The 27,328-nt window shown below is 45.0% G+C and overlaps 1 protein-coding gene across 1 annotated transcript; it reads left to right on the top strand.

The window, feature by feature from the left end:
* The first annotated feature begins 144 nt into the window (after positions 1-144).
* Positions 145-22,337, top strand: JPH4 (junctophilin 4). Its single transcript, XM_042477037.1, has 6 exons — positions 145-1,308; positions 2,253-4,073; positions 5,311-6,100; positions 13,629-13,747; positions 14,990-15,615; positions 21,517-22,337. Exons 2-6 carry the CDS (start codon positions 3,695-3,697, stop codon positions 21,595-21,597), a joined length of 1,995 nt encoding a protein of 664 aa, XP_042332971.1. The 5' UTR covers positions 145-1,308; positions 2,253-3,694; the 3' UTR covers positions 21,598-22,337.
* Positions 22,338-27,328: the final 4,991 nt, after the last annotated feature.

The following is a 27,328-nucleotide window of genomic DNA, read 5'->3' as shown; positions in this document are numbered from 1 at the left end:
GTGGCTGTCTCTTCCTTTGAGGCATGGGGGGGGGGGGGGGAGGAGTGAAGGGAGCCCCACTATTCTGATAAATGGGTTCAGCAAGGGTGGGGCCTGACTTGAGAGTGCAATTTCTTCTCCCCCCCTCCCCCACTATTGACGCTGCGTCGCCTCCACTCACGTCCATCCGTATTGGGGAGGGGTAGGGGGAGACAGCTTCTAAATGCAGGGACTCCCCCTTTAATAACATGGTAACCCCCTCCAACCCTCCCACAGATTCCCTATTCCCCCCCCCCCTCCATATTTCTTCAGGGGCTTCCTCTGCACACACTCGCTTCCAAGGCTAGCTCCATCTGGATCTTTATTTTCTTCCTTCTCCCCATTCCCTTCTTGCTTTCCACTTGAGCATAGTTGATTTTTCTCTTCTCATCTGACAGTTTATCTCCTCTTTGGGAGGTGGGGGGGTGGGGAACATAATCAGATCTGTGTCTTTTTCCAGTCTCATTTCACCCCCCTCCACTCCATCCCTGGCAAGTAGCTTTATTATATATATATATATATATATATATATATATATATGTATTATTTATTTCTCTAAATCTTGCAATATTTAATTATTCCTCCATTTTGTGGTGAGGGAGGTCCACAGCCTTCCTTCTTTTTTCGGTGAGGGTTTTCCCCCACCCACCCACGCAGATCTCTGGCTTTGGATGTGCTCCTTCTGTGATATTTTCCTGCTGATCCATGCTCAATTGTATCGCCACCTGAGGTCTCCTGTCTCCTACCATTTCCATTATTTCTGATTTCATCCCCACCATCACCACCTTTTCTTTCTCATATTGCATTTCATCTTCCAGCTGACACTTAGCTCCTGGATTTCCACTTGGACTCCTTCTTCCTCCTCCTTCTCTCCCCATACACATCTAGGTTTCATGCAATCCCCACTTGATTTCCCCATTTGAAATCTTCCTCTCTTCCTTTGCCTTTGGCTAGGCATTCCCTCACCCCACCCCACCAGTACCTTCTTTTTCTTCACCCCACCCCTCATGCTGACACATTTCAGCCTTTCCTCTTTGCTCTCCATCCTCCTTCTCATTCTGTTCCCAGTGGCTATTTGTTTTTTTGCTACTACTACACAAACCCATCTCAAGCTTCCTACCCTGGGTTGTGTTTTTCCTCCCCAGCACAACCAGTGGAATTCCCAACTGAGATTTCTTCCCGTTTATGCGCTCGCTCGAGGCTTGGGTGTGTCTGTTATCTTACCCTGCTTTTCTAGAAGCGTGTGCCTCATTTTTATTTTCCTCTGCTGGTTCAAGAATAGAACACATGGTAAGTGTGGAGAATCATTCTTGGCTGTGCTATATATTGTCTCTGCATATCTACAGTATACTGCTTTTAATGTCTGCATGCAGCTGTCATGAAATAAATGAGACCCTTTCTTTGCCTTCCACATCATGTTCAGAGTGCTGTGTTTATCCCCCAAACCTCCTCAAGATGTTCTTTTTTCTATTTTCCTTTTGCATTTTTGTAGATGTTTTATAGTCAGGGATTGATAATTGTGCATTTGTATATTTCAAGGGGAGGGTCTGTTTTTCTTACCCTATTTTGTAGACCCCTTTTCTGTTGATGGGAACCAAGAGAGTGATGCATGTGTGTGTTTGTCTCTGCAGGTTATTAAATGGTTCTGGGCAAAAGTGGTCAGCTAATAAGGAGTGCAGGGGTGCGTGTGGCACACCGTTCCCGTTGGTGTGTGTGCTTGTGCGTGCTTTGCTGACTTAGCATGCCTTATTGCTTCCTTCTGTGTCTTGCATTATAGATTTCGGCGCCCCACTTTCTGACCCCCTTCAAGCTCTGTTTGAGCACCTGTGTGTCCATTCTTTGTGTGTCTGTGTGGATGCGTTGCATGCATCTATTTCTGTATTGCTGCCATTCTGCTTCTGCTGGGAATATGTTTTGTGCAGCTTTGGGTGGGCTTTCTGATCCTTGTTTACAAAAATATTCATACCTTGTATATGATTGACTGATTGATTGTGTGTACGTGTGTGTGTGGGGGGGGGTCCATGGTGCATGCCTGCATTTACTTGTGTGAGAGAAGCCATTTGTGATTCTCTAGCCTTTCCTGTATTAGGTTTCAATACCAAGCACTGAACCAATTCAGTGTATTGATGTCTGCATTCTGAAAGACGCCTTCTTAAGATTGCCTGCCTCTCAGACTCTGTCCCTTCTTTAAAAGTTCAGTTGCATTCGCCTAATCCATGTGTCTCTTGGTGCAGGTTATTCCCTTCTTCTTTGTACCATGAGGTCTTCTTCAGCAGCTCTGCTGCCTCTCCTCCACCCTTTGAAGAAGCTGCCCAGTTTTTGCGAACACCCAGCTATCCTCTGAACTGCCCCCGCTCCTGGTGAGCCCATGTGGGCATTAGTAGGAAAAAGACCAGAAGCCAGAAGGTTGACTGTTACTACCAATGCCTGAAGCCAGAACATTACAGACCCTCCATTCACTTGTGGCCTGACACCACTGAGACCAGCTGGAAAGAACAAAGCGGAGGGCCTCTGGACAATAACCAACCAAACGGCAAGATCACTGCCCCTTTCTGGAATGCTGCAACTAGGGGAACACCACACCACTGCCTATGAGTGCCCAGGATGATCTGTGTACATAAGACGCTAAGAAGTTGTCCTCTGACCAGTCTGCAATTCAAGACCACCATATGCCTGTAAACCAAAGGCCTCTGGGCCTTCTTATGCCCATAACCAAAAGGAGTAATTTACAGTCCTCTGTCTAACCAGCGACATCAGCTGTGGAATGCTGTCTGAATCTCCAAAAGCAGCCAACTGACTGCTTACCTCTAGGAACGCTGTCCTCTGATAACAAGGGACCTCTAGGAACTCTGGAATGTTTGGTGCTGGCCAGGGAAATCCTAGCTTTCCTCTTGGTTTAGAGCCCTTAAAAGACTGCCATCAAAGAACAACCTGAAATGCTATTAGCTTCAACACACACCTGTACAGTCCACAGAAATTCAGGCCTTTCTGGATAACCTGTAGCCAGCCAGCTCTCAAGGGATTGCAGACTACTAGGTAGAAAAAGCTAGCTGGTCCTTATGTACTTGCAAGTCTTGTGCATACCTACACCTGGAGATCTCTTGAGATATTAGTATTATGCTGGTTGCCAGAAAGCCCCAACCATTGTACTGAATTGTCCCTGTAGGCAGAAACTTCAAAGCCTCTGCTCTCCTGGAACTACCAATGACACAAGGGATTGTTCAGAGACAATCAGAGGTTTCTGAGGTTTTCCAACATCTGTAACATGAGTGTGCATTTAAGCTTAGGTATAGCTCTATTACATATCCAGAAACATTAGGTGTTGGCCCTGGAGCGTATCTCAAATTTCTCTGTTTCGGCAAACAGAAGTGCAGTGAATCCAGAGACGTTCAAGACATCTAGAGACGCTTCGGTTTGTTTGCAGGTCCTTACGTGTGTGCAACTAAGAAAACCCAGACCTTGGGCTAGCCGTAGTGTTAGAGCTGTGGGTGGAGACCTCAGGACCAAGGAAAGAGGAACATTGCCAGATGTCTGGCTCTGAGGAAAGAGATTTGAGGAGCTGAATTTGGTTCGGGGAGCAGCGCCATGTAGAGGCGCCCCAGAAGGGGGAGCGGAGATGCACGCAGGGACTCGTGGGTAACTGGAGCCCGATCGACCGGGGAGCAACGTTACATGAATGTCCAACGGAGGCAGGTTCGAGTTTGACGATGGCGGCTGCTATGTGGGTGACTGGGAGGAGGGCCGGGCACACGGCTACGGTGTCTGCACAGGCCCTGGAGCCCAGGGGGAATACAGTGGGCGCTGGAGCCGTGGCTTTGAGTCCCTGGGCGTCTACACCTGGCCCAGCGGGAACACCTACCAAGGCCACTGGAATCAAGGCAAGCGCAGCGGACTGGGAGTGGAACGCAAGAGCAAGTGGAGCTACAAGGGGGAGTGGAACCACGGGCTGAAGGGGCGTTCGGGTGTCTGGGAAAGCCATTCCGGAGTCATCTATGAAGGCATGTGGCGCGATGGCCTGCAGGATGGATATGGCATGGAGACATACGCTGACGGAGGTGAGAAGCCTGTTCAGGGCATGAAGGAGCAGGTTCTGTTCCTGCCATCTAACTTTTCCTGTCACCAGGTATACCACTAAGTCCCATTCTCCATTAACCATCCTTCCATCAGTTTCTTAGTTTGGTATGTTGCTCACATAGCTGACTGCTTGCTTCTGAACTTTCCCACATCTCTCCATCACATTTTCTTCCCATCTGTCTGTCTTCCAGTGCTGAGAAGTAGGGTTGTGCAATGTAGTTCTCAACCTTCCATCCTCAGTTCCCAGATGTCATAGCCAACGTGGCTAATGATCAGGAATTTGGGGAATTGCAGACACCCAACATCTGGAGGATGAAAGTTTGAGATTTGATAGTATAGTAAATAATTAGTTTGATTTTATCTAGGCTAGAAGGGTCCAAAGTGTTGCTCTCCAGGTGTCATTGGACTACAACTTCCAGCAGCCTTCACCAAATGCTAGGTTGGCTAGGGCTCTTGGGAACTGTAGTCCAACAAAATCTGGAAGGCTGCACTTTGCTCATCCATGAACTAGGGCTGGCAGGTTTTGAACATATGGCTTGCCTGCTCTCAACAAAGCCTACTGTTTTACATGAGAATAAAATCAGCTAACCTCATAAGCTCATTATGAAGTATTCAGTTGAAAAATTCATGACATTGATAGTCAGAGTTTTGTTTTGATTTGTTTTTTCAGCTTTCTCTTCCTCTAAAGCAGGAGGGGGTCCTATGTCGGTAGAAAGACAGCATATAAAATAAAATCTTAAAGAAAATAAAAAGTGGAGACACTACATAGGAAACTATATGTGCATTGCTGCAATGGATCTGTGACCCCCTTTTAATGCACCTAAAACAGGTGGGGAAAACAGGCTGCATGCAACTCCTCCATTTTGTGACCCCTGGCAGTTCCCCAAAGCTTCCACCCATATTACAGTAATTTTGTTTCCAGGTTCACTTGAGGATGATTTTGTTCCCCTAAACAGACTCAAAAGAAAGAAAACTACCTGCTAATTCAGCAGTTTTGCTATCCCAGCCCCTCCTCTGACTTTTTTTCCAACCAAAAACTGGTCCTATTGGAAATTGGAAGTTCTTTGCACCTAGTAGGCCTGAGAAACTATTCTTCTGGACCTACTTTTCACCTCCCTTTTTGGGTCACCCCCCCTTTTCAGTTTCTGTTCCAGTGTCTCCCATATCCTTCCCCATTTATCTTGGTTAACTGGTTCTGTTTCCCCCTCTGCTTTGCAGGTACCTACCAGGGCCAATGGCAGTCTGGAAAGCGCCACGGCTACGGCGTCCGCCAAAGCGTCCCTTACCGTCAAGCTGCCCTGGTGCGTTCCCCACGCCGGACCTCTCTGGAATCGCTCCCCAGTGAGACTGACCCAAATGGCCCTTCTCTGCCCCTGCCTCCTCCCCCCATGGCCCCTCCACCACTCCCTGGGGACAGCCCAGCTTCGGGATCCAGGGGTGGTTTTGTTTTGGCCTTTCCTGGTGACCCAGACTTCCCCAAGGGAGCTAAGAAGAAAACCGGGGGCTTCTTTCGCCGTTCCCTCCTGCTCAGTGGACTGAGGGTGCGGAGGGCTGAATCCAAGGCCTCCCTGGGGAGCAAGCGAGGGTCCCTCAAGAGCGAGGCAGGGGTAAGTTCAGCTGGAAGCGAGGCCACCACGCTCAGCTATGCTGAAACAGAGCCTCCTGAGCTGCCTTCAACATTGACCATCGAGGGCTCATCCACCGAGGTCTACGCTGGAGAATGGCGGGCTGACCGACGCAGCGGCTACGGCGTGAGTCGCCGCTCCAATGGCCTGAGGTACGAGGGCGAGTGGCTGGGTAATCGGCGGCACGGCTATGGGCGGACCACCTACCCCGATGGCTCCAAAGAAGAGGGGAAGTACAAGCTCAACCGGTTGGTGAGCGGGAAAGTGAAGAACTTGATTCCCCTTCGCCGGAGCAAGGTCAAGGAGAAAGTCGACCGGGCCGTGGAAGTGGCCAGGAGAGCGGTCAGCATGGCCCGGCAGAAGCAGGAGTTGGCTATCACCAGGTGAGGCTCTTGGGCATTGAAAGGATAGGGCAAAAGTTGTTACAGATATGCATATGTAGGGGGATGTTTAGTTTTGGAGGGAGGTGGAACAAAGGGTTGGGGTGTGTATGTGTGTTGTGTGACTTCAAGTAATTTCTGACTTATGGTGACCCTGACATGGGGTTTTCTTGGCAAGATTTGGATACTCCTGAGGCTGAGAGAGTGTGACTTGCCCAAGGTCACCCAATGGGTTTCATGGCCGAGCTTGGAATTGAACCCTGGTCTCCAGAGTCATAGTCCAACATTCAAACCACTGCACCATGCTGGCTCTGGTTGGGGTTTGGAAACAAGCAATGCAGAAGTCCAACCAGAAAAGTCATTGCTGGGTCTCTTTCACATGACATGATTACAATAGTTTAACAAATTTGTTTTAACAAATAAGTCCTCCAAGTAATTAAAAAGAAAACACATAGTGATAATGCGGTAGAGGTTGGGTCTCTCTTATTCAAAAAGGATGAGACCAAGAGTGTTTTGGATATCATAGTTTTCAGATTTTGGGAAATTTGCATAAACAATGAGATAACATGGGGATGGGACCCCGGAGTCTAAACGTGATTTTCATTTATGTTTTGTGTATACCTTCTACACATAGCTGGTAGGTTATTTTGTACAGAATATTTTTAATAATTATGTGCATGAAACAAAGTTTGTGGACCTTGAACCATCAGAAAGCAAAGGTGTCTCAGCCACCCATATGGAAGATTTTGGATTTTGGAATATTTTGGATTTTGCCATTCCAGATAAGGAAGACTCAACCATCCCTATTTCAAAGTACTATAAAGGCTTACGGTAAATGTCAGTCCGAATACCAATATGAAATTGCAGACATCAATACAATTACAGCACTTTGATATCACTTTAACTACCATGGCTGCATGCTACAGATGTCTGGGATTTGTAGTTTGGTCAACCACTATAGCTCTCTGGTAGGGAAATGCTAGATATCCCAAGGAACCACAAATCCCAGTATTCCATAGGCTGGAACAATGGCAGTTCAAGTGGTATCAAAGGAGTATACTGTAAATTGTATTATGAGAAAGAGGTGTTGATCTCAAGAGATACAATGGGAGAAGGATAACTTACGATGGGTTCAAGTTCTAGGAAGGTGGGACAGTATCCAGCCATGGGAATGTGAAAGTTTGTGAGAAAGCAGAGAAGGGAGGTTATTAGAGCACATTAATATATGCAAGAGCATGCAAATTTTATTATGGTTCATTGCTTGGCGTTGGTGTTGAACTTTGGGCAGAGGTAACATTGAAGAAAGATGAATCAATATATTGAGGGATGGGAGGGTTGGTTATGATCATGCCAGTGCATACCTAGGATAACAACACAAGGTTTGTGCGTTTGAACTAGGACCACTATTAAATTAAGATTTGCCTGGGATTTGATTTGTTCTTCCAGATTCATTTTGGAGCCTCGCATTTGCTATTTTGCAATAAACAGCTCCAGATGCTGCCATGTCTGTGGTTTTCTTTTGAAAGTGTAGACCTTTCCACTCCCTAGATTTGGATTTAATTAAACCTGTCTTCACATTAAAGCCCTTTCCACTTCCTGACTTAACAGGAGTATTTCCATCCTGTTTGGGGTAAAAAATCGTAACTGTATGGTCTATACGAGAAGCTGTGTGTTATGAATGATGTTTTGCTCATGATAATAATCTTTCCCCTTATCAGACACAGGCATCCATTTTGAAATGGATTGGGGTGATCCTTAACGTGATCACCATCCCAAACAGACCTTTTAAAACTCATCTCACTGAGCCTCCCAAATGGAAAATTCACTATGAAGACAATCGGTCTCCTGTGTGTGCAGAGTCTCTTGGATTTCCCCCCATTTTTATTTGGGACTGGAATTGGATTAAGAGTGCCAGGCCCACATAGATCAAAAACCAGACATTGGCTCCAGTCATGAAGACAGAGACGTGGCGGATCTTCTTGTAGATGTGCTTGGCTTGGGCTGGCTTCTTTTCCTGGCTGTTGATCACTTCATATTTATTTATTTATTATTTTATTTGCCCATTTATATCCTTCCCATTTGTTTCCTCTTCCCCTCCTTCTGCTTTCACTCTCCTTCCCTCTCCACTTTTCTGTTGTGTCTTCTGAATTTTCTCTCCTTTTCTCAGCCTTCTTTTCCATCTCACACTTTTCTCTCTCACATCTTCTCTTCCTCGCCTTCACTTTTTGCCATCCATTTGTTTATCAGACATGGGGTGCATCCGCACTGTAGAAATAATGCTATTTTACAGCACTATTACTGCTGTGGCCCCATCCTACACAGTCCTGGGATTTGTACTCCTTGGCAGAGAAGGCTATAGGCCTTGTAAAACTACAAATCCCGCAGTTCCATAGGATGGAGCTACAGCACTTAAAGTGGTATCAAACTGCATTATTTCTATCACAGAGATGCACCCATGGTGCAGAGAGATGGAAGAAAAGTGAAAGAGCGAGGGAATTATTATTATTATTATTATTATTATTATTATTATTATTATTATTATTTTAAATTACAGCTCCCAGAATCACCAGTCAAGTTCCCACTCCACCTTCATTGTATCTCTGGCTGCATCCACACTGCAGAAATAACTCAGATTGACACCAATTTAACTGCCTATACTCAATGCTGTGGAATTCTGGGAACTGCAACTTGCTGGCTTACAGATTGTAAACCGCTGGAGTTCACTATTAAGCGGTGTAGAAATGTAAATGCTATTGCTATTGTTGTGACACCAGAGCTCCCTGATGCAGAAGGCTAAATGTCTCGCCAAACTACAATTCCCAGAATTCCATAGCATGGAACAATTAAAGTGGTGTCAAACTGAATTATTTCTGGCAGTGCGGATGCAACATTTGCATCGTTTATATACACATCTGTATTTGAATAGAGTGACTAGGAGGACAGTGAAATGAACTGATTGGCATTGATGGATGGAACCTTTGGAAAGTTGTAATGCAAAGAAAGTAACTTTCACAAGCTCTGGGCTCTGTGTGTGTGTGTGTGTGTGTGTGTGTGTGTTGAAAGGGGATAAAAAAGGAAGGGAGGGCCCTGAGGAATATCCTTTATTGTGTGTGTTGTTTACTATACATTTGTACACGAGAGAGAGCCCTCAGGAACAGGTAGGGGTGTGTTTGTGTGTCTGTGTGCCTTTTTGTGTTGCAAGGGAGAGCAGGGAAGTTGGTCCCACCAAGGCCAAGTCCCTGTTTGTAGGCTGCCTGGTCTCCTAGGCAACTGGGCAATGGCAAGGTGATTGGCTAGTGGCTGCTATGGCAACAGCCGAGCAGCAGCATCCTTTAGGCATGGACCAAAACTGAGATGGGATGAGATGGGGTCTGGAGGGAGTTGGGCAGGGATGACCACGGAGGTGTAGCTCATATTTGCCCATGGGGGGACAATGTAAGGGATGCTGTCCGAGGGAAGGGGGCTCTTAGGGAAGCCGACGTGGGTTGGTGAGGGAATTAGCTTAAAGGTCTGGAAACAGAAGGGACTAGACTGCCAAGCAGGAGGGGGGCATGTTGAATTGTTATGTTGCACATAAACAGACCGAGGTGTAGGTGGACTGGAGGTTGCTGCGTGGGTGCTGAGAAGCACAAGGTGGTGTGAGGATGGGCTGCACAGAGAGGAGGGCGCTGTGTGGGAGGATGCAGGCAGCAAAGCGCCCCCAGGATGGGAACTGCCAGTTGCGGCCACATTAAAATATGACAGCAAAATTCATGTTTGGTTTGAAGGTTTCAATAAAACAGCCTGGGAAATGTACCAGGGATGTGTGGTTCTGTTAATAAATAAAATATAAGTAAATTCTGTTAAAGTCGCAGGTGTACAATGCCAACACCTGAAGGCCTTCATGGGAAATAAAGTCCACTGATGCCAATTAAATTTCATTTTCAAGGGTTACAAAGGCCAGAATCTCTCAGGAAGTGTCAGGGGCTAAAGTGTACCTGCCTCATTCTTGTAGCTTCAGATATTTAATGTGAGTGTAATATTTAATATGTGTGGAATTTAATATGAGTGAAATACTATTTTTCTTGAAAGCCATAGACCATTGCAATACACACCGGTTAATAAAAACCAATGAAAGAATAAAACAACTTAATACAAAGTGCATCTGAGAAAGCCCACTATAAATATAGATATGTGAACTGATGGACAAGATCCTGAGGAGGAGAAGGTGTGTCACACTTTATGACAGTAATGAAATAATACATTTGAAAACATTCTTCTTCCACAAAGGCCTGCTTTCTTGCCCCAAAAAGTGGCATTTAAAATATTTATTAATGTAAGTGTGTCATTGATAGAAAGGTGGGATATAAATCAAATCAATAAGTACATAAATGAAGTAAAAAAGGATAAAATGACAAAACCTAGCCAATGACATTAGCTGTAAAAACTGGGCAACCAGATATCTATGTATTTTTTACAATAAACCAGGGGATGAGTACAAAAAAGGAATTCAATTATTGGTTTTTTAAAATAAAAAGATGAAAGATAGCGAACTATCCTGAGTCAGAACCAAATTACAGAACTTGGATTAACCTCCCAGAATCCATGGCTGGGGATTCTGGGAGCTGTAGTTCTAAATAACCTTTCTAAGTTTTGCTTTTGAGGGGCAGGGTATTAAAGAATTTAGGTTCTTCCAATGGTACTGTACTTAGCTGGGACAAGACATTCTCCCATGTAATCTGAGACAGTGGGAGCACATGGTTATGGGGCTCTCTCCAAATAGCTTACAAGGCAGGTAATACCACCCAGAAGTAAGCAGACCCAATATATATATAGGGCTGTATTTTCTGTATTGATATAATTGCTTCTACAGAACGGCTTGTACCACAGGTAACACACACTACAATAAATGTGCATGGTTGCTATGTTGAATGCCATGGGAATTTACCTCTCAGATTAGGCCTGCACAGCTGCCCAAAAAGAAGTGATAGGACAGATAGTTTTTTTTAAAGTTGGCAAACTGGATTCGACATAAGTTCAGCACCTTGACATCTCTATCAAATAAATTTGTATCAAATCTCTATCAAAGAAAACACAGACAGCAATTAAGAACAACAGCCAAAAAAAGTATGAAAACCAGTGCCACAGTCTCCCATAGGGGTAACAGAACAGCACAAGAGCATTATAGAGCTAATATGTTCTTAAAGGTGGCAAATTGTTTAATATTAGTGTTTAAACAAATGCGTTTCTGAGCCCAGCTACAATTGAGGAGAGAAGGGACACTGATGGCTCTTGCCAGGAAAGGCTTCACCCCCAGATTTGGTACCACCAACAAACAGGTCCTGAATTTCACACTGGCTGTTAAAAACCTTGAATTGTGACAAAGTGGTGGAAAATATAGTGGCTTGAGTCAATCTTGAGATGCAGGCAAGTAGACAAGTAGACATTGTCATACCGGTTTATTTTTATTATTAAAAATGTCTGTTCTCCTTTTCAAAATAATTCCCAGCCAGGACAGTTTATATGGAAAAGATATCGGAGAACATAGTTTTTGAAGATCTTATTCTAGATATTCTAGGTTCTAGATTGTTCTAGGTTGTTTTGTTGTTGACCAAAGGCCTTTTTCACACATTGGATAGATAAGTGTGTTTGATGGATTGTTCCCACCAGGCTTGCTCCTAATCTTGACTTGCAAAGTGCGTGTACATACAAATGTATTTGTGTGCTTTGGGACCCTGTGTTTTGTGGGTTTCCCTGCAGATGCCATTTTTGTGTATACAGTATATTGTGTATGTGTGTGTGCAAGTTCTAGTTAGAGTAGACATGTGCGTGTGTACATTGTGATGTTTGGAGTGAAGGCAGCAAGTATAAATGACCTTTCTGTCACACATACACATGCCTTTGCAGTATATGTGAAAATAAAGAGAAACACATGGTAACCATTTTAATTGGTTTTGTTATAGGAAAAAAACACAACATACACATGTAAGATGTGAGATCAAATACAAAACTAAGGAAACCACTAACCCGACATTCAAATTAAAGGATGTGGAAAGAGTTGCCTAAAACTAAATCTATGACAGAACACCATTCTAAAGTCCATTATGAGACTGTCGAGGCATTAATATATCTCTTTATTATGGTTAACAAAATCAATTAATGGAAACCAATCAGTTAATAAAAAAGTGTCTTTATAGGAACACATGGTAAAACTGAAAAGCTGTGCAAGGGTAACACCTGGGTGTTATTAATATCACAGTACAGTACAAATTTAAACCAGTTTGTTCTTGGTTAAATGTTCCCCTGTGAGAATTGCAACTTTATGCAGATGGTGGAAATTTGGTGTTTTTGAAGATCCTACTGCCTTTGTATCCAACTCGAGCCAGTATTTCACTGACAAACTTTAAAAGTTCATTTGATCATAATAAATAAAAAGTAGATCTACATTTCCCTAGGTTGTTTGGTTAGGACTGTGACAATAGAAGAAGTTTAAAACTTGGTTTGACTGTACAGTGTAAGGTAAAGGAAGGAAGGAAGGAAGGAAGGAAGGAGCTCTCAGGTGTTTTCATGCTGCTACATAATATTTTACCTGGTTTTTCATCCTTCCTACCAATATTTATTTCTTTATTCCTCACCTCTCGGCCCACCAGGTAATGTACAGTAAATAATAACAGGTCTGTGTGTGGCTTCAGTTTATCGGTCAATGTATGGCAATCTTATGAGCTTTGTAGGTCTTTCTTAGGCGAGGAATCCTTAGAGGTGGTTTTGCCAGGTCTCCCAACCAAGTCCTAACCAGGGCTCACCCTGCTTACCTTCCAAGATCAGACAGGATCTGGTGCATTTAGATCTGTAAAAGATTTTACAGAGGTGTAATGTAAAAACAGACTTTAAAAAAAGATATTTAAAGACATGCATACCTAAAACAGCCAGAAAAGATTACCCTGGTTATAAAGACTAAGGGTTATATGAAATAACACAGTCTTCGCTGATTGATAGAAGATTAAGAGGGATGGATCCAGCCTGACTTCCCTTCAGAGGGAGTTCCATTGCAGAAAAATCCCTGCCTGGTGTACTCACTGTGCATCTACACTGTGGAAATAATGCAGTTTGACACCACTTTAAGTGCTGTAGCCCCATCCTATGGAATCTTGAAATTTGTAATTTTACCAGTTCTTTAGCCTTCTCTGCCAAAGTGTGCCAGCGCCTCATAAAACTAAACAGCCCAGAATTCTGTAGGACGGAGCCACGGCACTTAAAGTGGTGTCAAACTGCATTACTTCTCCAATGTAGATGCACCCCTAGCCTCCATTGTGTCAGGATGTGCCATAAGGCCTCCATTGAAAATTTCAAATTATGGTCAGGCCCACATGGATCCTTTTCGATAACCTGAAAGTTATCCAATATGGAGAGACAACACCGAAGCTAACTTTTTCTGTTGTTCAGTAATAATTTCAATCTAATCGTGAGAAACAGGCCTTGCTTCATCCTCCTTTCCTGAACATCATGAAATGGACTTTCTTCTGGCTCTCCTAACGTCTCCTTTCCCTTACAGGGCTGCAGATGCTCGTCTGAAGGCCGCGGCGGCGCTTAGTGCAGCTGAGAAGGCCCTGGAAGCCGGCCGCCTGGCCAAAATTTTGGCCCAAGAACTGCAGCCCATCCTAGCCGAACCAGGTGAGAAGCTTCAGGTGGCTGGGATACCTCAGGGAATACTTGCATCTCTAGGAAATTTGTGGAGTAGTGGGTGCTTTGAGGTTTAAACTTCATGGCCCACATCCACTTCCCAAGGCAGTGCTTGTTTCACGTGGGATGTATTTCTGTGTGTGATCCCTTTTTATTCTGCAGCTCGAGACAAACTGTAGGTTGTTTCTTTACTGACACTCCACCCCAATGTCGTTCTCAGAGCTTGGAAAAGTGACTCTTTTTGGAGACTTCCCAGCATCCCCCAGCCAAGATGGGAGCTGAAGTCCAAAAAGTAATTTTTCCAAGCTCTGACCTTTTTACAGATTCCCTCTTTGTAACCAACCTCCTCCCAACAATAACACAGTCTATCAGTTAGGTAGAATTGCTTGATACAATATTTAATTAATTTAGAGAAACCGCTACAACACACACATACAAACACACACAGATACATTGAATCTCTACTGCTTTAGAAAGGAGGCATGCCAATTGATCAAGGAGCATAAGCTCCAGTTATTTTTTTTAATTCAGTGCAATCTTTTCCAACCTTCTGCCTTTGATTGTTTTAAAACTTCACCCCCCAAAATCTCCTAGCTAGGGATTCAAGTATTTCCTAATTTTATTCTCAAAGGAAACAAGAAGTAATTTTTCAGTTTTCTTCCTGCTATGAGACAGTCTTCGAAACGGTGAGATTTTCAAAGACTGTTCACAGTTCAGGACTTATTCTGCACAAAATTCAAAGATGGCATTTTTGCACAGAAAACAACACCCCCCCAAATGCAGTTTTCTGTGCAAAAGAAAAATGTGAAAATTTTGCATAGAATTAACAAAAAATCTCATCAGTCCAGGATTCTCCTTGTCAGGATTCCTTAACAAAATGTGTTTCCCAAGGCTTAAGAAACCCTGACAAGGAGAACAAACACTTCTTGCTCTCAAATTATTTTTCAAATGAAAATTTCATAATCCCCTAGCCAGGCCCTTTTGCCCTGAAGTGGCTTTTGGACCTCCATTCCCACAATCCCCTAGCTGCCACAACTATGGTGGCTGGGCCTATGGGTGCTGTAATTCAGTCTGTTTGGAAAATAGCAGGTTGGGGGAAGCTTCTTCAATGCTTTCATTAATCCACATTTGTTCCCTGCATATGTTTCTTTGTGCTTGACATCTTCCTTGAACCCAGGGCATTCCACACCCAGCCTCTTTCCCTCTAACCACTGAACTGCTCTCCTTTTCCAGAGTCACGTGGCCAGTTAGATTCTGAAGGCACGGACACTGACTACCAGGAGTATGACAGCCCCCGGGTCTACGAGAATGGCATCACCCCTTCAGACGTTACCCCAGACCCGAGCCTTCCGCCCAGTTACCCTCCTACGCCACTACAGCCCTGGCGAGGGGACCCTCGACGGACTTGGCCCCCCTTAGAGAACGGGGGTCCCCGCCAGCTCCTCCCAGAGGCCTCCGATCCCGAAGACGAGTGGGGCTGCCGGGGCAGCTTCCCTTCTCGAACACCCGGGTTTGCCCCCGAGGGGTTGTGGGAGAGGGAGGAGGAGCAGGAGCAGCTGGCCAGCTATGGTGCGGAAGAAGAAGACTATGGGAGGGTCCCCCGGCACCCCCAGAATCTGGGCAGTCCTGCCAGCGGCAGCTCCGGCAGCCTCCGAGAGGAGGAGGAAGAAGAGGAGGAGGAGGAGGAGGAAGAAGGGGCGGTTTCTGGACCTTTCCCTGGGGAGACCCAGGTGGAACCGGCAATGGTGGGAGTTCCTGGGGCCCCTGAATTGGAGACGCAGGAACTGCCTGGGAGTGCAGGGCCCTCGGTAGCAGAGAAAGAGGAGGCCTTTGGGGATGTGCAGAGAAGGGAGAGACAGGTAAGCGGGCTGGGGGCACATAAAGGAAGATGGTGCCTCTTGGCAGTGGTGTCCCTGCACTGAGTGTCACCCAGGGTGGCAGCGGGGCTTTCGGGATGGGTCTTCCAGGGGTGGTACATGCTCCCTTTCCCCCTGTGCTCCCCCATCCTTTTCCTGATGGGGAAAAGGGCGACATGGCACGCGGAGAAGCATAGGGAACATGTGGTGGGAGCTCAGAGGGGAGGGCCCAGTTGGGTGTCACCCCTCCTTCTGGGGTGTCACCCGGCACGGGCCACACCACCATGCCCCCTTAGTGATGCCACTGCCTGTCAGCCAGGGCCAGTGTCCTTGGGCCAGATGTGGCCCACAAATGTCATGTGGCCTACAGCCCACTAAGTCTCCTCTTGCAATATTTTTGCCCCAAAATGTCAAATTGCACACAGATGCACCCTGAAGGGCATAATTCTTCAAATTCAGGCTATTCCCCTCCCTAAAAAAGTTCATCCCTTGTTGAAAAGCAGAGGTAATCATCTGCTCACTTGCCATTTTTTGTTGGGGAAGTGGCTAAAGGTGTTTCGTTGGGCTGGTGGAAAATTGGATGAGGTGGTCCTTGGACCTTCTGAGGCTATCCAGACCTGTTCTAGACTGTATAGGGGTTTGAACATCAGTCAAGAGTCTTGCCTGGCAGCCCCATTTTATTCAAAGCTGGGGTGGAGATCATGTACCCCTCCAGAGGTTTTGGTCTATAATTCCCATGGATGCTACCCACCATGGTACAGGAGTTGTAGAGACTGTACTCAGAACTTGGAAGTAATATGTTACAAATAACGCAGTTACCTGTAGCAAGTTACTTTTGCAGGTAAAGAGGGTATAAGGAAGTCACAGTTCAAAAGTATTTTAATGAGTGGGGCACACAGTTTATTGACTGGTGTACCAGTTTGTTGCTGTAGAGCAGAGTGGGAATCACACACACCCTCCAGATGGTCTTGGACTGCAACTCCCGGCATTCCTCACCTTTGGCAAGGCTGTCTGGAACTGCTGAGAACTGCAATCCTGCAACATCTGGAAGGATGCTTGATTCCTATCTCTGATTCAGAGCAGCCTTTTCTAATTATTTCAAGCTAATTTTAAATAGCATTATTAGAAGCTTTTTGAAGATGGATTGGATGTTATTGCCCTTCTCTTGTCCATCCTAAGGTCCCCTCCAAGAACTAAGTGAAAGTAACTAGTAATTTAATGTATAGATACAAAAATCCATGGATGCTCAAGTCCCATTCTAGACAGTAGCGTAGTAAAATGGTGTCCCTTATATAAAATGGCAAAATCAAGGTTTGCTTTTTGGATTAAAAATATATTTTCAAGCTGTGGATAGTAGAATCCGTGGATGCAGGATCTGTAGATACGGAGGGCCAACTTTACAAAATAAAACACTATAGTGAATAATGGGAACTAGTTACTTTTTTAAAAAATAATTTTCAAGTTCTGGTTTGAGTCTAAAACATTTGAAGAACCAAAGGATCCCCATCCCTGTTCCTAACCCATTGCACATAGTTCCCTAGTAGAAGAAACTGGGTGAGACAAATATTGGTCCTTGTATACAACGACTTTCTTTTTCCCTTCTGCACAACAGGGAAGAAATTAAATTAGAATCAGAGCTGGGAGAAAAATTGTTTTTTGGACTTTAACTCCCAGACTCCCCCAACCAGCACTGATGTCGTAATCCAAAACAGGATCTTTCCCCAGCTTTGCTTATGGGCTGTAATATGTTTACAGTAGAAGCTGGTAGGAGCCCATGGCTCCTGGGTTCTCTTCTCAGGGGGATGAGCCCATGGAGAGCATTGTTTGGGTCTCAGAAGTAATGCTTCTGTTCTGTATTATTGTAAATATACACAAATTACCCATGCACTGTTTCCAGAGAGGGTTTTCACTTTTCAATAATTGCAGAAGCTGCTGGCAAACAGAGAGCTGACAATGGGTACTGCTTTGCCCTAGAAATGTATGGTGTGCAAAAAATCTAGCTAACTGGATTTTCTGCCTTTCACACACCTCTTAAAATCACTGTTCAAAGGTGCAGTAAAACAAGGGGATAGATAATCTTTGGCTCTCCAGATGTTTTGGACTACAACTCCCACAATCCATGATCAAGAGCCATGTTGTGTGTGGCAGATCTGAATAGTAGCTCTTTGGCTCTGGAAAGCCAAAGGACAATAAGCCCCATAGTAGAAAGTGTGTTAAGACTTCCAGCGCTTTGAAAAATTATTTTTCTTAGACAACAGCTCCCAGAATTCTCTGTCCAGCCTCGCTATTAGCCATGCTAGTTAGGGGATTCTGGGAGTTGCCGTTCCAAATAAATGCAAGGGGATTGGCAATGACCATTAAGCAAAATCCAACATTCAAGATCCCCATTGGTGATAGCTTTGTTACGCCAAAGAGAAGGTGCTATATATATGACTCTGGAAACCAGGGTTCGAAGCCCTGCTCATTCATGAAAACCCACTAGGTGTCCTTGGGCAAGTCGCACTCTCTCAGCCCCAGAGGCAAAGCAAACTCCCATTGAACACATTTTGCCAAGAAAAACCTGTAATAGGGTTGCATTAGGGTTGCCATAAATTGAAAATGACTTGAAGGAACACAACAACAACAACCATAAACTCTACCATTCCCTGATGAAGAAGTCAGTGTTTTCCAAAAGCTAGCAATTCTTTTTTTTAATGCACCTTCTGGTTGGCTTAATAAAGGAATCACCAATGTGTAAAGTTGGCCCTCCATATTCACTGATTTTTTTATCCATGGATTCAAGTGTTCATGGATTGTAAATATTCCAAAATGTATAAATTCCAAAAAAGCAAACCTTGATTTTGCCATTTTATATAAGGGACACCATTTTACTATGCCGTTGCATTTAATGGGACCTGAGCATCCACGGATTTTGATATTCATGAATGGTCCTGGAACCAAACCTCAGCAGGCACCAAGGGCCCACTGTATTTCAGAGTTTGGATTTTTTTTTCTCAAATATACACTCACACTTGCATATATACACCTATTTCTAGCTTTGCAGTTCACCTAAAACAGGTTGCTGCCACCACCCTATCAATATTTCGCCCCCCTCCATCCAGATTCCAGTCCCTCTCAGTTCGACTCCATCTTGTGCTGCTGGAAAGCCTGGAAAACAACCCCAGCCTATATATATATTGCTATTCAGACACCCTCCCACCCCACCCCACCCCCCAAAAAACCCAACAACAACTAAATGCAGGGATTCTCAAATTTCAGTGCAGAAAGCATCCCCAAATGGGAGACCTATTCAGAGAGGAATAAACTGGGGCAGTGGAACGTGACTGCTCAGCTCCTTGCATCTCTTGAGAGAAGGTGCCCCAAAAGTCCCACTGTTCTATAGAGACCCAAGGAGAATTTTCCAGCCTTGTCGGTTTTTAAACATGACAGTGTAGTGGGACCTGTGGCCTCAAATGATCATCCAAATGAATAACACAATATCCCTGTTCATCTAAATGAATAACATAATATCCTGTTCCCAAGAGCACAGCTCCTAGTTCAGGGACCAAGCTCCCCTCGAAATAATGGGGTGGGGAGAGAACCCCCAAATTGGCTCTATTCAAACACCTCCAGCTCCACTCTAGTATGGTGCCCCTTCCAGCCAGGATAGGGGATATGGTCTAGGCATCCTGTTCCACTGTATCCCATTACACCAGCCTCATTTTCCTAAACGCTGGTGCTACGGCACCCATTATCCCTGTGGCACACAATGACTGGGGATGAGCAGAGTTGTAGTCCAACCCAACCGGACATCTCCACCTCTCCTGAAAACTGGGGGAAGGCAGAATCCATTTTCTGGTCTGAAAACCAAAGCCCTGCCCCATCTCTGACCCACAGGATCTTAGTTCCCTTCTTTAAATGTTGGCATCACCTTTAAAGCCCCACTGTCCTAGAGAACTAAGCTGTGGGCTGCCAGTACTGACCCCCCCCCTCCATTTGCTTTTTCTATTCACTGAGCTGCATATTGAGTAGTACTGTACTCCTCCTCTTTCCATTTCTCCAAACCTAGAAGCTACACTGCAAAAGAGAGGTAGGAGGGCCCAGAGGGGGGAGCCTAGCAACCAGGCTCCGATGGGGATTGGCTGGCATCCTTCCTCTCGTCTCATAGCAACCAGCATCCCTCGCTCAGCAACAGCCTCCTCCTCCTTGTGGTCCCTCCTTCCCTACTGCAGCATCTCGCAGGCCCCGCCTTTCCCCAGCACCGCAGTGGAGGATGATGGGAGTCACTGGCAGCCAGGACTGCAGGTCATAAATAATCCAAAGGTCCTGGTTGGAACAGCCAGGTGGCAGTCTGAGAGCCACGTCTCCTGGGCTGTCTCCCTTTTTCAGAGGGCTGAGTAGGAGAGTGCATGTCGGGCATCTGGGGGAATCAAATATCTTGGATCTTAACCCCTGAGTGCTAGCTGGCAAAAGCCATGCTCTTGGCAAAACACTGATTTGGAGATGCAGCACCATCCCTATGGGGATTGGGGTTATCTTGACATGCGCCATGCATTACTGGGACTCCACCCTGCTTTCTGTTCAGTGGCAGAGTGGCATTGCTTACCCATAAGTAACCAACGGTGCAAATGATAGGCTTTTGAAGAAGAACAGTACACATGCTCCAGGAGCAGGGCAAGGAGGCAGAGGGACAAAAGCATTTTCCTGGAGGTTTTCTGCAAAAAGGATCAATTTAACTCCTCCTGTCTTCCAGCTTAATGCAGAGGAAGGCGAACATGAGTAAAGAGGGTTCATAACATAGCCAAAAAATGCATCTGTGCTGCAGAATTAATACAGTTTGACACCATTTGAACTGCCAAGGGACAGTGCAGAACAACCCCGGGAGCTGTAGTTTTGTGAGATATTTGGCTGGTACCATGACAAACTACCAGTCCCAGGATTCCATAGGAAGGAGCCATGACAGTTAGAGTGGTATCAGACTGCATTATTTCTGCACTGTGGCAGCAGCCAAAGACCCTTCTAGCTGGACTGGCCCAAGGTTCACCTAATGCTGCCTTCTCCAAAATGGACCTGTGGTTGTGTTGTGCTACCTCATCCATCATCCCCAGCCAGCACAGCCATTGGCAGCCAGTCCGGATGGAGGATTCAGCAAGATGCGGAGGGGTGGTGGAGGTCTTTAAACAGAGGCTGGATGGCCATCTGTCAGGTATGCATTGATTGAGAGTTCCTGCATGGCAGGGGTTGGACTGGATGGCCCTTGTGGTTTCTTCCAACTCTATGATTCAATTATTCTAAGCAAGGAGAAGAAACCTCATCCAGCCACACCAAAAAAATTCCAAGATTCCACTTTCTTCATCCACATCACGTTCATCCTAAGCAGGTGAATAGAAAACCTTCTCCCAAATGATGCCAAGATTCCAGTTTCTTCCTCTCCCTCATGCTCTGTCTTGTAAGCACACAAATGGGTGTGGTGGACTCTCCTCCTTTGGAGGTTTTTAAACAGAGGCTGGATGGTCTCTGCCAACTCTATTATTCTGTGATTCAGAAGTCCCCCACCGCAGCTTTTAAGAGTGGAAACAGGGCGCCTGGCTATATCCACATGGCTAGGTGCTCCTTTTTGAAATCAGAGGCCACAGTGGGGGCCTTCCAAGAAGACGCAATGGCTGCAGCTGGTAAGCGATGCGCAGGGCGATGTGGTGTGCCCTCTCTCGCCATGCTAAGGCCCCTATGGGCTGGGATCGGACTGGGACAGCTGGATCAGCATCCAGTTTACCCAGTCCCATCCTGGAGCTATTAGCCTGCATGGTCTTTACAGGACGGTGCAAGGCAGGGGGAACACGGTCCTTTTGGCCTGTATGTACTGCACCTACTCTCTCTGTGTCCTGACTCATACATTCTTACGTGTTTCTTTCTTTCTTTTTGCAGGGAGCCCATCCTTTGGTCGTTGCTGCTGTCTTGTTGGTTGATGTGAGTCTGGCCTACCTGTTCTCGCTTCTCCTCACTTGAGATGGGTGGGGGCAGGGGGCACTTTGGACCCTCTCTCCTCCCCTCCCCACGATGACGGCGACGGTTTGGTAACAGACTCTTCTCCATCCTCCTGCCTTTCGACCTGCCCTCCTTTCTCTTTTTCACATATCTTTTACCCACCCGCCTCCCTTGCTGCCTCCTAACCCCTTTGACCCTTTCTAGATTGTTTACATACGAAGGGCTCTCTTTCTACTGGAGATTTTTCTGTTTTTTCTTGCTGTCTCTCCAAAACTATGACCACCTCCTCCTCCACCTGTCTCGCCTTTTCCCCGTCTTTTCATCCAGCCCCATCCATCTTTCTTAACCCACATTTTGCAACTGGGGCAATTTTTACAAAATCTGTCTGTCTTATACTTTTGGGAGAGAATCATCATACGACTTAGACTGAGCTCTAGTAGGGATGTGTTAGAGCCTCAACAGGTGTTAAAATGTTGACAGGGGGCATTGACTGCTACGGAGTCCTGATCCGCCTGCCTACCGTGAATTTCCACATCAGTCTATCCTTGTTTCTTAGTCTTTTTTCCTCTGTGTTTCAACCTTAGGAGGTTTATTGGGTTGAGGAGAAAGAAATCAACCAAGCTCTCCTCCATTCCTGTACAGTGGTCCCTCCACATTTTCTGGGGTTTAGGGGTGAAGGACCCTCATGAATGTGGAAAAACTGCAAATAGAGAACACTGTTCTTTTTACCTGAGAGAACACCTCTCTAGGACCCTTATCACACGAGCAAAATTTGAAGTTATCCCAGGGTCATTGTGAAGGCAATGTGAAGGCAATGCAGGGGCAATCATGGGGTTTCAAGTTTGTTTATCACACAACACCAAACACAGTCAGGAGCCATCTTAAACACAACCAGGAGTCATTTCAGGGTCATTCCAGGGATAGGTAAATTCGGGAGAAAAGAGGATTTACCTAACCTTGGAATGACCCTGGAATGACCCCCAATTGTGTTTAAGATGGCTCCTGATTGAAACCCCATGATTGCTCCTGCATTGCCTTCACAATGACCCTGGGATAACTTCAAATTTTGCTTGTGTGATAAGGGCCTAGGAATCCCCAGGTCCTCCAGTGCAACTCTATGGTCAACATCTGCCAGAGGTTGATCATAGAATCCTGCTGAAGGACCTACAAATGCCTAGAGAAGTGATTTCTCTAGGAACTACAGTGCGCCCTTGGTTTATGTGGAGGATTCGTTCCGGATCTAACCCCCCCCCACCGCATAAAACAAAAACCGCATATGCTCAAGCCCCATTGCAAGTAATGGGGCTTGTGCTCACAGTGGTGTGTGGCTCCAGTGGCGTGTGCACGCCATGGGCACACATACCATTGTTTCTTCCAGTGCACAGCGCCAGAAGAAGCAGCATATAATGCGCCCGCATATGATGTGGGCACACTGTACTAGGTTCTTCAGCACAACTCTGGTCAACTTCTGCAAGAGTTGTGCTGGAGGACCTAGAGATTCCTAGAGAGCATATTAATCAAATCTGTAAAAGTCAAAGCTGCAAATGTGGAGGGCCAACTGTACACACAAACATGTATTTGTCTACCAGTCTCCTTCCAAGATGCTCTCTTGAACTTCTGAAATGTAGAGAAAAGGTTTGAGCAGAAGAGCAACTGAGCAAATTTGCAAAATTTGGGGAGCATTCAAGGGAATGGTTCTGTCTTGTTCTTTCTCTGTTCTTTCTTTCTTTCCTTTCCATATTCATGTTTTTCTCTTTCTCTCTCTCTTTCTCTGCCTCCTCCTTTTCCCGAGGGAACCGGAACCTTCTTTTCAAACAAAAAACAAACAAACAAACAAAAGAAGAAAGAAAAAAAAGAGTTAACTTTTTATTTACGCTTTTATAAACATTTTTCTCGCAGCGTTTGAATAATAAAAATACACTATAAATTAAACGAGAGGGTGAAAGGGAGATTCCTTTTGCTTGGGAGAAGGGGGGATTTCACAAAGAGGACTGTGGAATTCCCCAAAATAGGAAGTCCAGATGCAGAAAAAAATGGGGTGTTTGCTACAGGACCAAACTGGGAAATGCCTCTTCAGGCGGCAGAATTGTGTCCGGGCCAAAGGTAGGATGCCCTGCTATATCTGTATATGGCTAGGGATATATGGCACTTTCTTGGGATGCCCACCAAAACCATCAAGCTAGAGAAGGATCCCAAAGTATTGAATTAAGCACCTTAATGCTGGAAAAGTGGAAATTCCAGCATTAGGAGAGAAAAGGGGACAGAGGTGTCCCACTTCTAAGAAGGTTTGACGAAGGATGTACCTGTCAGTGGAAACAAATAAAGGAGATAACTTGCCTTCTAGAGGGTAAAAGAGTTGACCCCTATGGGGGAAAAAAACCAAGAGAAGTTGTGCCTTTGGAAAGGAAAAGTGCAATAGGAGAGATCCTGAAATAGGGGGGCAACAAGTGGAAATCCCACCTTTTTCAGGGTACTCAGAGTGCAATACAGGAAGTCCTACCTTCCAGATGGCAAGGAGAGGCATTTTAAGGGCAAAAGAAGCTAAAAAGAGGGCTTTAAAGGAACAGGGCTTTGTGGCCCCTGATCTATCCTTTCATTTTTGTGGGTGACTGGGAACCAGAGAGGAGAACTGATAAAGAGACAGGATGACGGTGGAGGTCCTCTAATATACGCTGGGGTGTCCTCCACAAGGAATCTCCCGCTCAGCCCCTCCCTGGATCCTGCATGAGGAAGTGACTGATCCTTTGCTGTGTGCTGTGTATACTGAGAATGTCTGTATAGCTGACAAAAACAGGAGAACAAAAAAATAACAACCCTTCCCTACGGTTTTATACCGCCTGCTCCTTTCCAGTGCTTTGCTCCGGCCTTGATCCGAAGAATTCCCCTCCTGTCCCCCTCTTCTTCCTGGTTTGCCTTTTTGACTGGATATTTCTTATTTCGTGTCTTTGGGATTGAAAAAAACAAACCATTAAATAAGTCTTGCAGGAAAAAAAATAATTTAATAAAAATATATTAATAAAAACGTTTGAAAACAAGTGTTTTATTTGCGGGAAACGATCCTGTCCACTCCCATTTGCCAGACAAAAGGCTCAACTGGTGTTAAGACTTGGATTATGTGTGATACTAAGGAGAGACATGATCATGAGCATGTGCAGAGTGTCATTCTCTCCTATCTAACAAATCACTTCCTAACTTACAGATCCAAGGGCCGTGTGGCACATGTTAGATGATGTAAGATACAAAAACTCAAATGTAGATCTTTACTCTCAGCTCTGATCAGTCCATTTTGTGAAAAAATCATCTAAAAATATATTTGCAGTTTAACACTTGCTCCCATTTATTTATGTATATATTTTAATAGTTAGAACCAGGGTTTTCTTGTCCCAGGACTTGGCAGGTGAGGTAAAAAATATTAAAACCAAGGGTAGCAAAACCGTTGAATCAATCAAATTAGAAACTAGCTGCGGAGAACTGAAATGAGTCGCTGGGTCTCAATCAAAAGTACACTGGGCAAAGGAGCATCTGGTTTACTCTAAACATACTCCTATATTGTTGTTATTGTGTGTCTTCGAGTTGTTCTGACGTCTGGTGATGCATTGGTTTATCACACTGGGGCTAATTTCGGCATTAAAAAGAAATTAAAGCGCATTTAAGCATCTCGCAAATAAAGCAAAATGGCGAGTAATTGCGCGGATGATTATCACACACAATGGCGCAAATAAAGTGACATCAGAAATGCATTGTTGGTGAAATCCCGAAAGTAAAATGGTGTGTGTTAATGCTTCTCTTGACCACTTTAATGGCAGGTTTTGTGACACATCGTGTGAAACGGTTTTGTGTAATTACGTGATTTTTCCAGGATATTCATGGGATAAACTCTCGATCTCCTTTGTGTGATAAACTCCTATGTCTAAAGTAAAGTAAACCTAGCATGGGGTTTTCTGGGACTAAGAGTGTGTGACTCACCCAAGGTTACCCAGTGGCTTTCAATGGCCAAGCAGGGAATTAAACCCTGGTCTCCAGAGTCAGAAGCCATTGCTCAAACCTATGGTGCTAAATATATTCATGGAAGAGGTTAATTAGATTTTGCACAACAAGGAATTTCTCAGCTGTGATACCACCAACAAATATGAACTGCCCCTCATTAATAACTTGTCAAAACCCAGAATTCCTGTTGCTGCGATTCCCAAACTTTCATCCTCCAGGTATTTTGGGCCTCAGCTCCCAGAAGCCCTAACCAGTCTGACCAGCAGTCAGGAATTCAGGGAGCTGAAGTCCAAAACATCTGGAGGACCAAAGTTTGGGAACCACTGGCCTGTTGTGATGTGTGTGGGAAATGCATAGGCGGCAAGGTCCAATGGAACTCCGTGACACTTTATTCCTTATTGCTAGCACTTGCAAAGAAGTTTCAAATGCCTGCTTCTGGGAGTAGGCACAGATTTAACCCCCTCCCCTTTTTTTTGTGTGTGTATGTGCAAAAGATCACTAGGGAGTTGATCACATTGGGGCTAATTCCAGCATTAAAGAGAGATTAAAGCGCCCCGCAAATAAAGTGAAAATGTCAAGTAATTGCACAAATGATTATCACACGCAATTCTGTGAATAAAGTGATATCAGAAATGCATTGTTGCTAAAATCCTGAAGGTAAAAAGATGTTTATTAATGCTTCTTTGTGACCACTTTAATGGCGGGTTTTGTGTGATGTCGTGTGAAATTGTTTCGCGTAATTACATGATTTTCCGGATTATTCACGGAATAAACTGCCAATCTCCTTTGTGTGATAAACTCCTAGGTGGCATCTGGCAAAGTATTTTTCTTTGTGTACCTGTGCAATATATTTATTCATACAGTATTTCTCTTACACTTTCCTCCATTGCTGCCAGCCTGTGATGTTTGTGCCAGATCCATTCCTGGATCCAGGTTTGTTAAAATGTGCAGGTGCAAGTATAGTGGTTTGAGTGTTGGACTACGACTCTGGAGACGGGGGTTTGATTTTGCCTTTGAAAATCCATGGGCATGTCACATGCTCTCAACCTAGGCTGACCAGATGTCCTAACCGCAAAGATGGACAAGGCACTGCAAAATGTAGAACATTCAAGAAAAATGTAAGACGTTGCCAAATAGAAGCTAAAAACACTATAAATATAAATTCATGCCTCTCGGCTATGTTCAAAATGGACAACATTTTGGAATTCCTCCTGCATAGAAGGCTGAAATGTAGGATAGGTCCTGGAAAAGAAGGGCATCTGGTCGCCCTGTCCCAGCGTCAAGAGAAGTCAATGGCAAACAAAATTTTGCCAAGAAAAACCCATGATAGGCCATAAGTCAGAAATGAGTTGACGGCACAACAACAACAAAAGTTTAGGTTTTCCAGATTTTCAATTATGGATCTGGGAAGGCTGGAACAGGTTTGGCGCTGGAAAGCTGGCAACTTTTAAGGATCCAAGGAGGCTGCATTGTTACTCTGAAAAATTCTAAACACAACACAGCCCAGCAAAGTTTGCAAACCACAATGTGACACAACCAATTTTTAGTGGAGTAACTCCTGAGTGCTGAGGTTTTCTAAAGCACAGGCTGCTGATTCTGCTATTTTGGAAGGGCATATACAGTACAGTCAAACCTTTCATGCTACAAACATATTTTAAAATGATGAATTGGTATGCAGGCATACCCAATGACACAAAAACCCTCTGCTGACTTGCACCAGGTTGCAAGTCAGTGGAAGCTACTACATCCCAGGATTCTAGGAGTA

The sequence above is a fragment of the Sceloporus undulatus genome, chromosome 6 (assembly GCF_019175285.1).
Source record: "Sceloporus undulatus isolate JIND9_A2432 ecotype Alabama chromosome 6, SceUnd_v1.1, whole genome shotgun sequence".
NCBI lineage: Eukaryota > Metazoa > Chordata > Lepidosauria > Squamata > Phrynosomatidae > Sceloporus > Sceloporus undulatus.
Note: the sequence above shows the minus strand (reverse complement) of the source record. Positions and strands in the feature narration are given on the sequence as shown.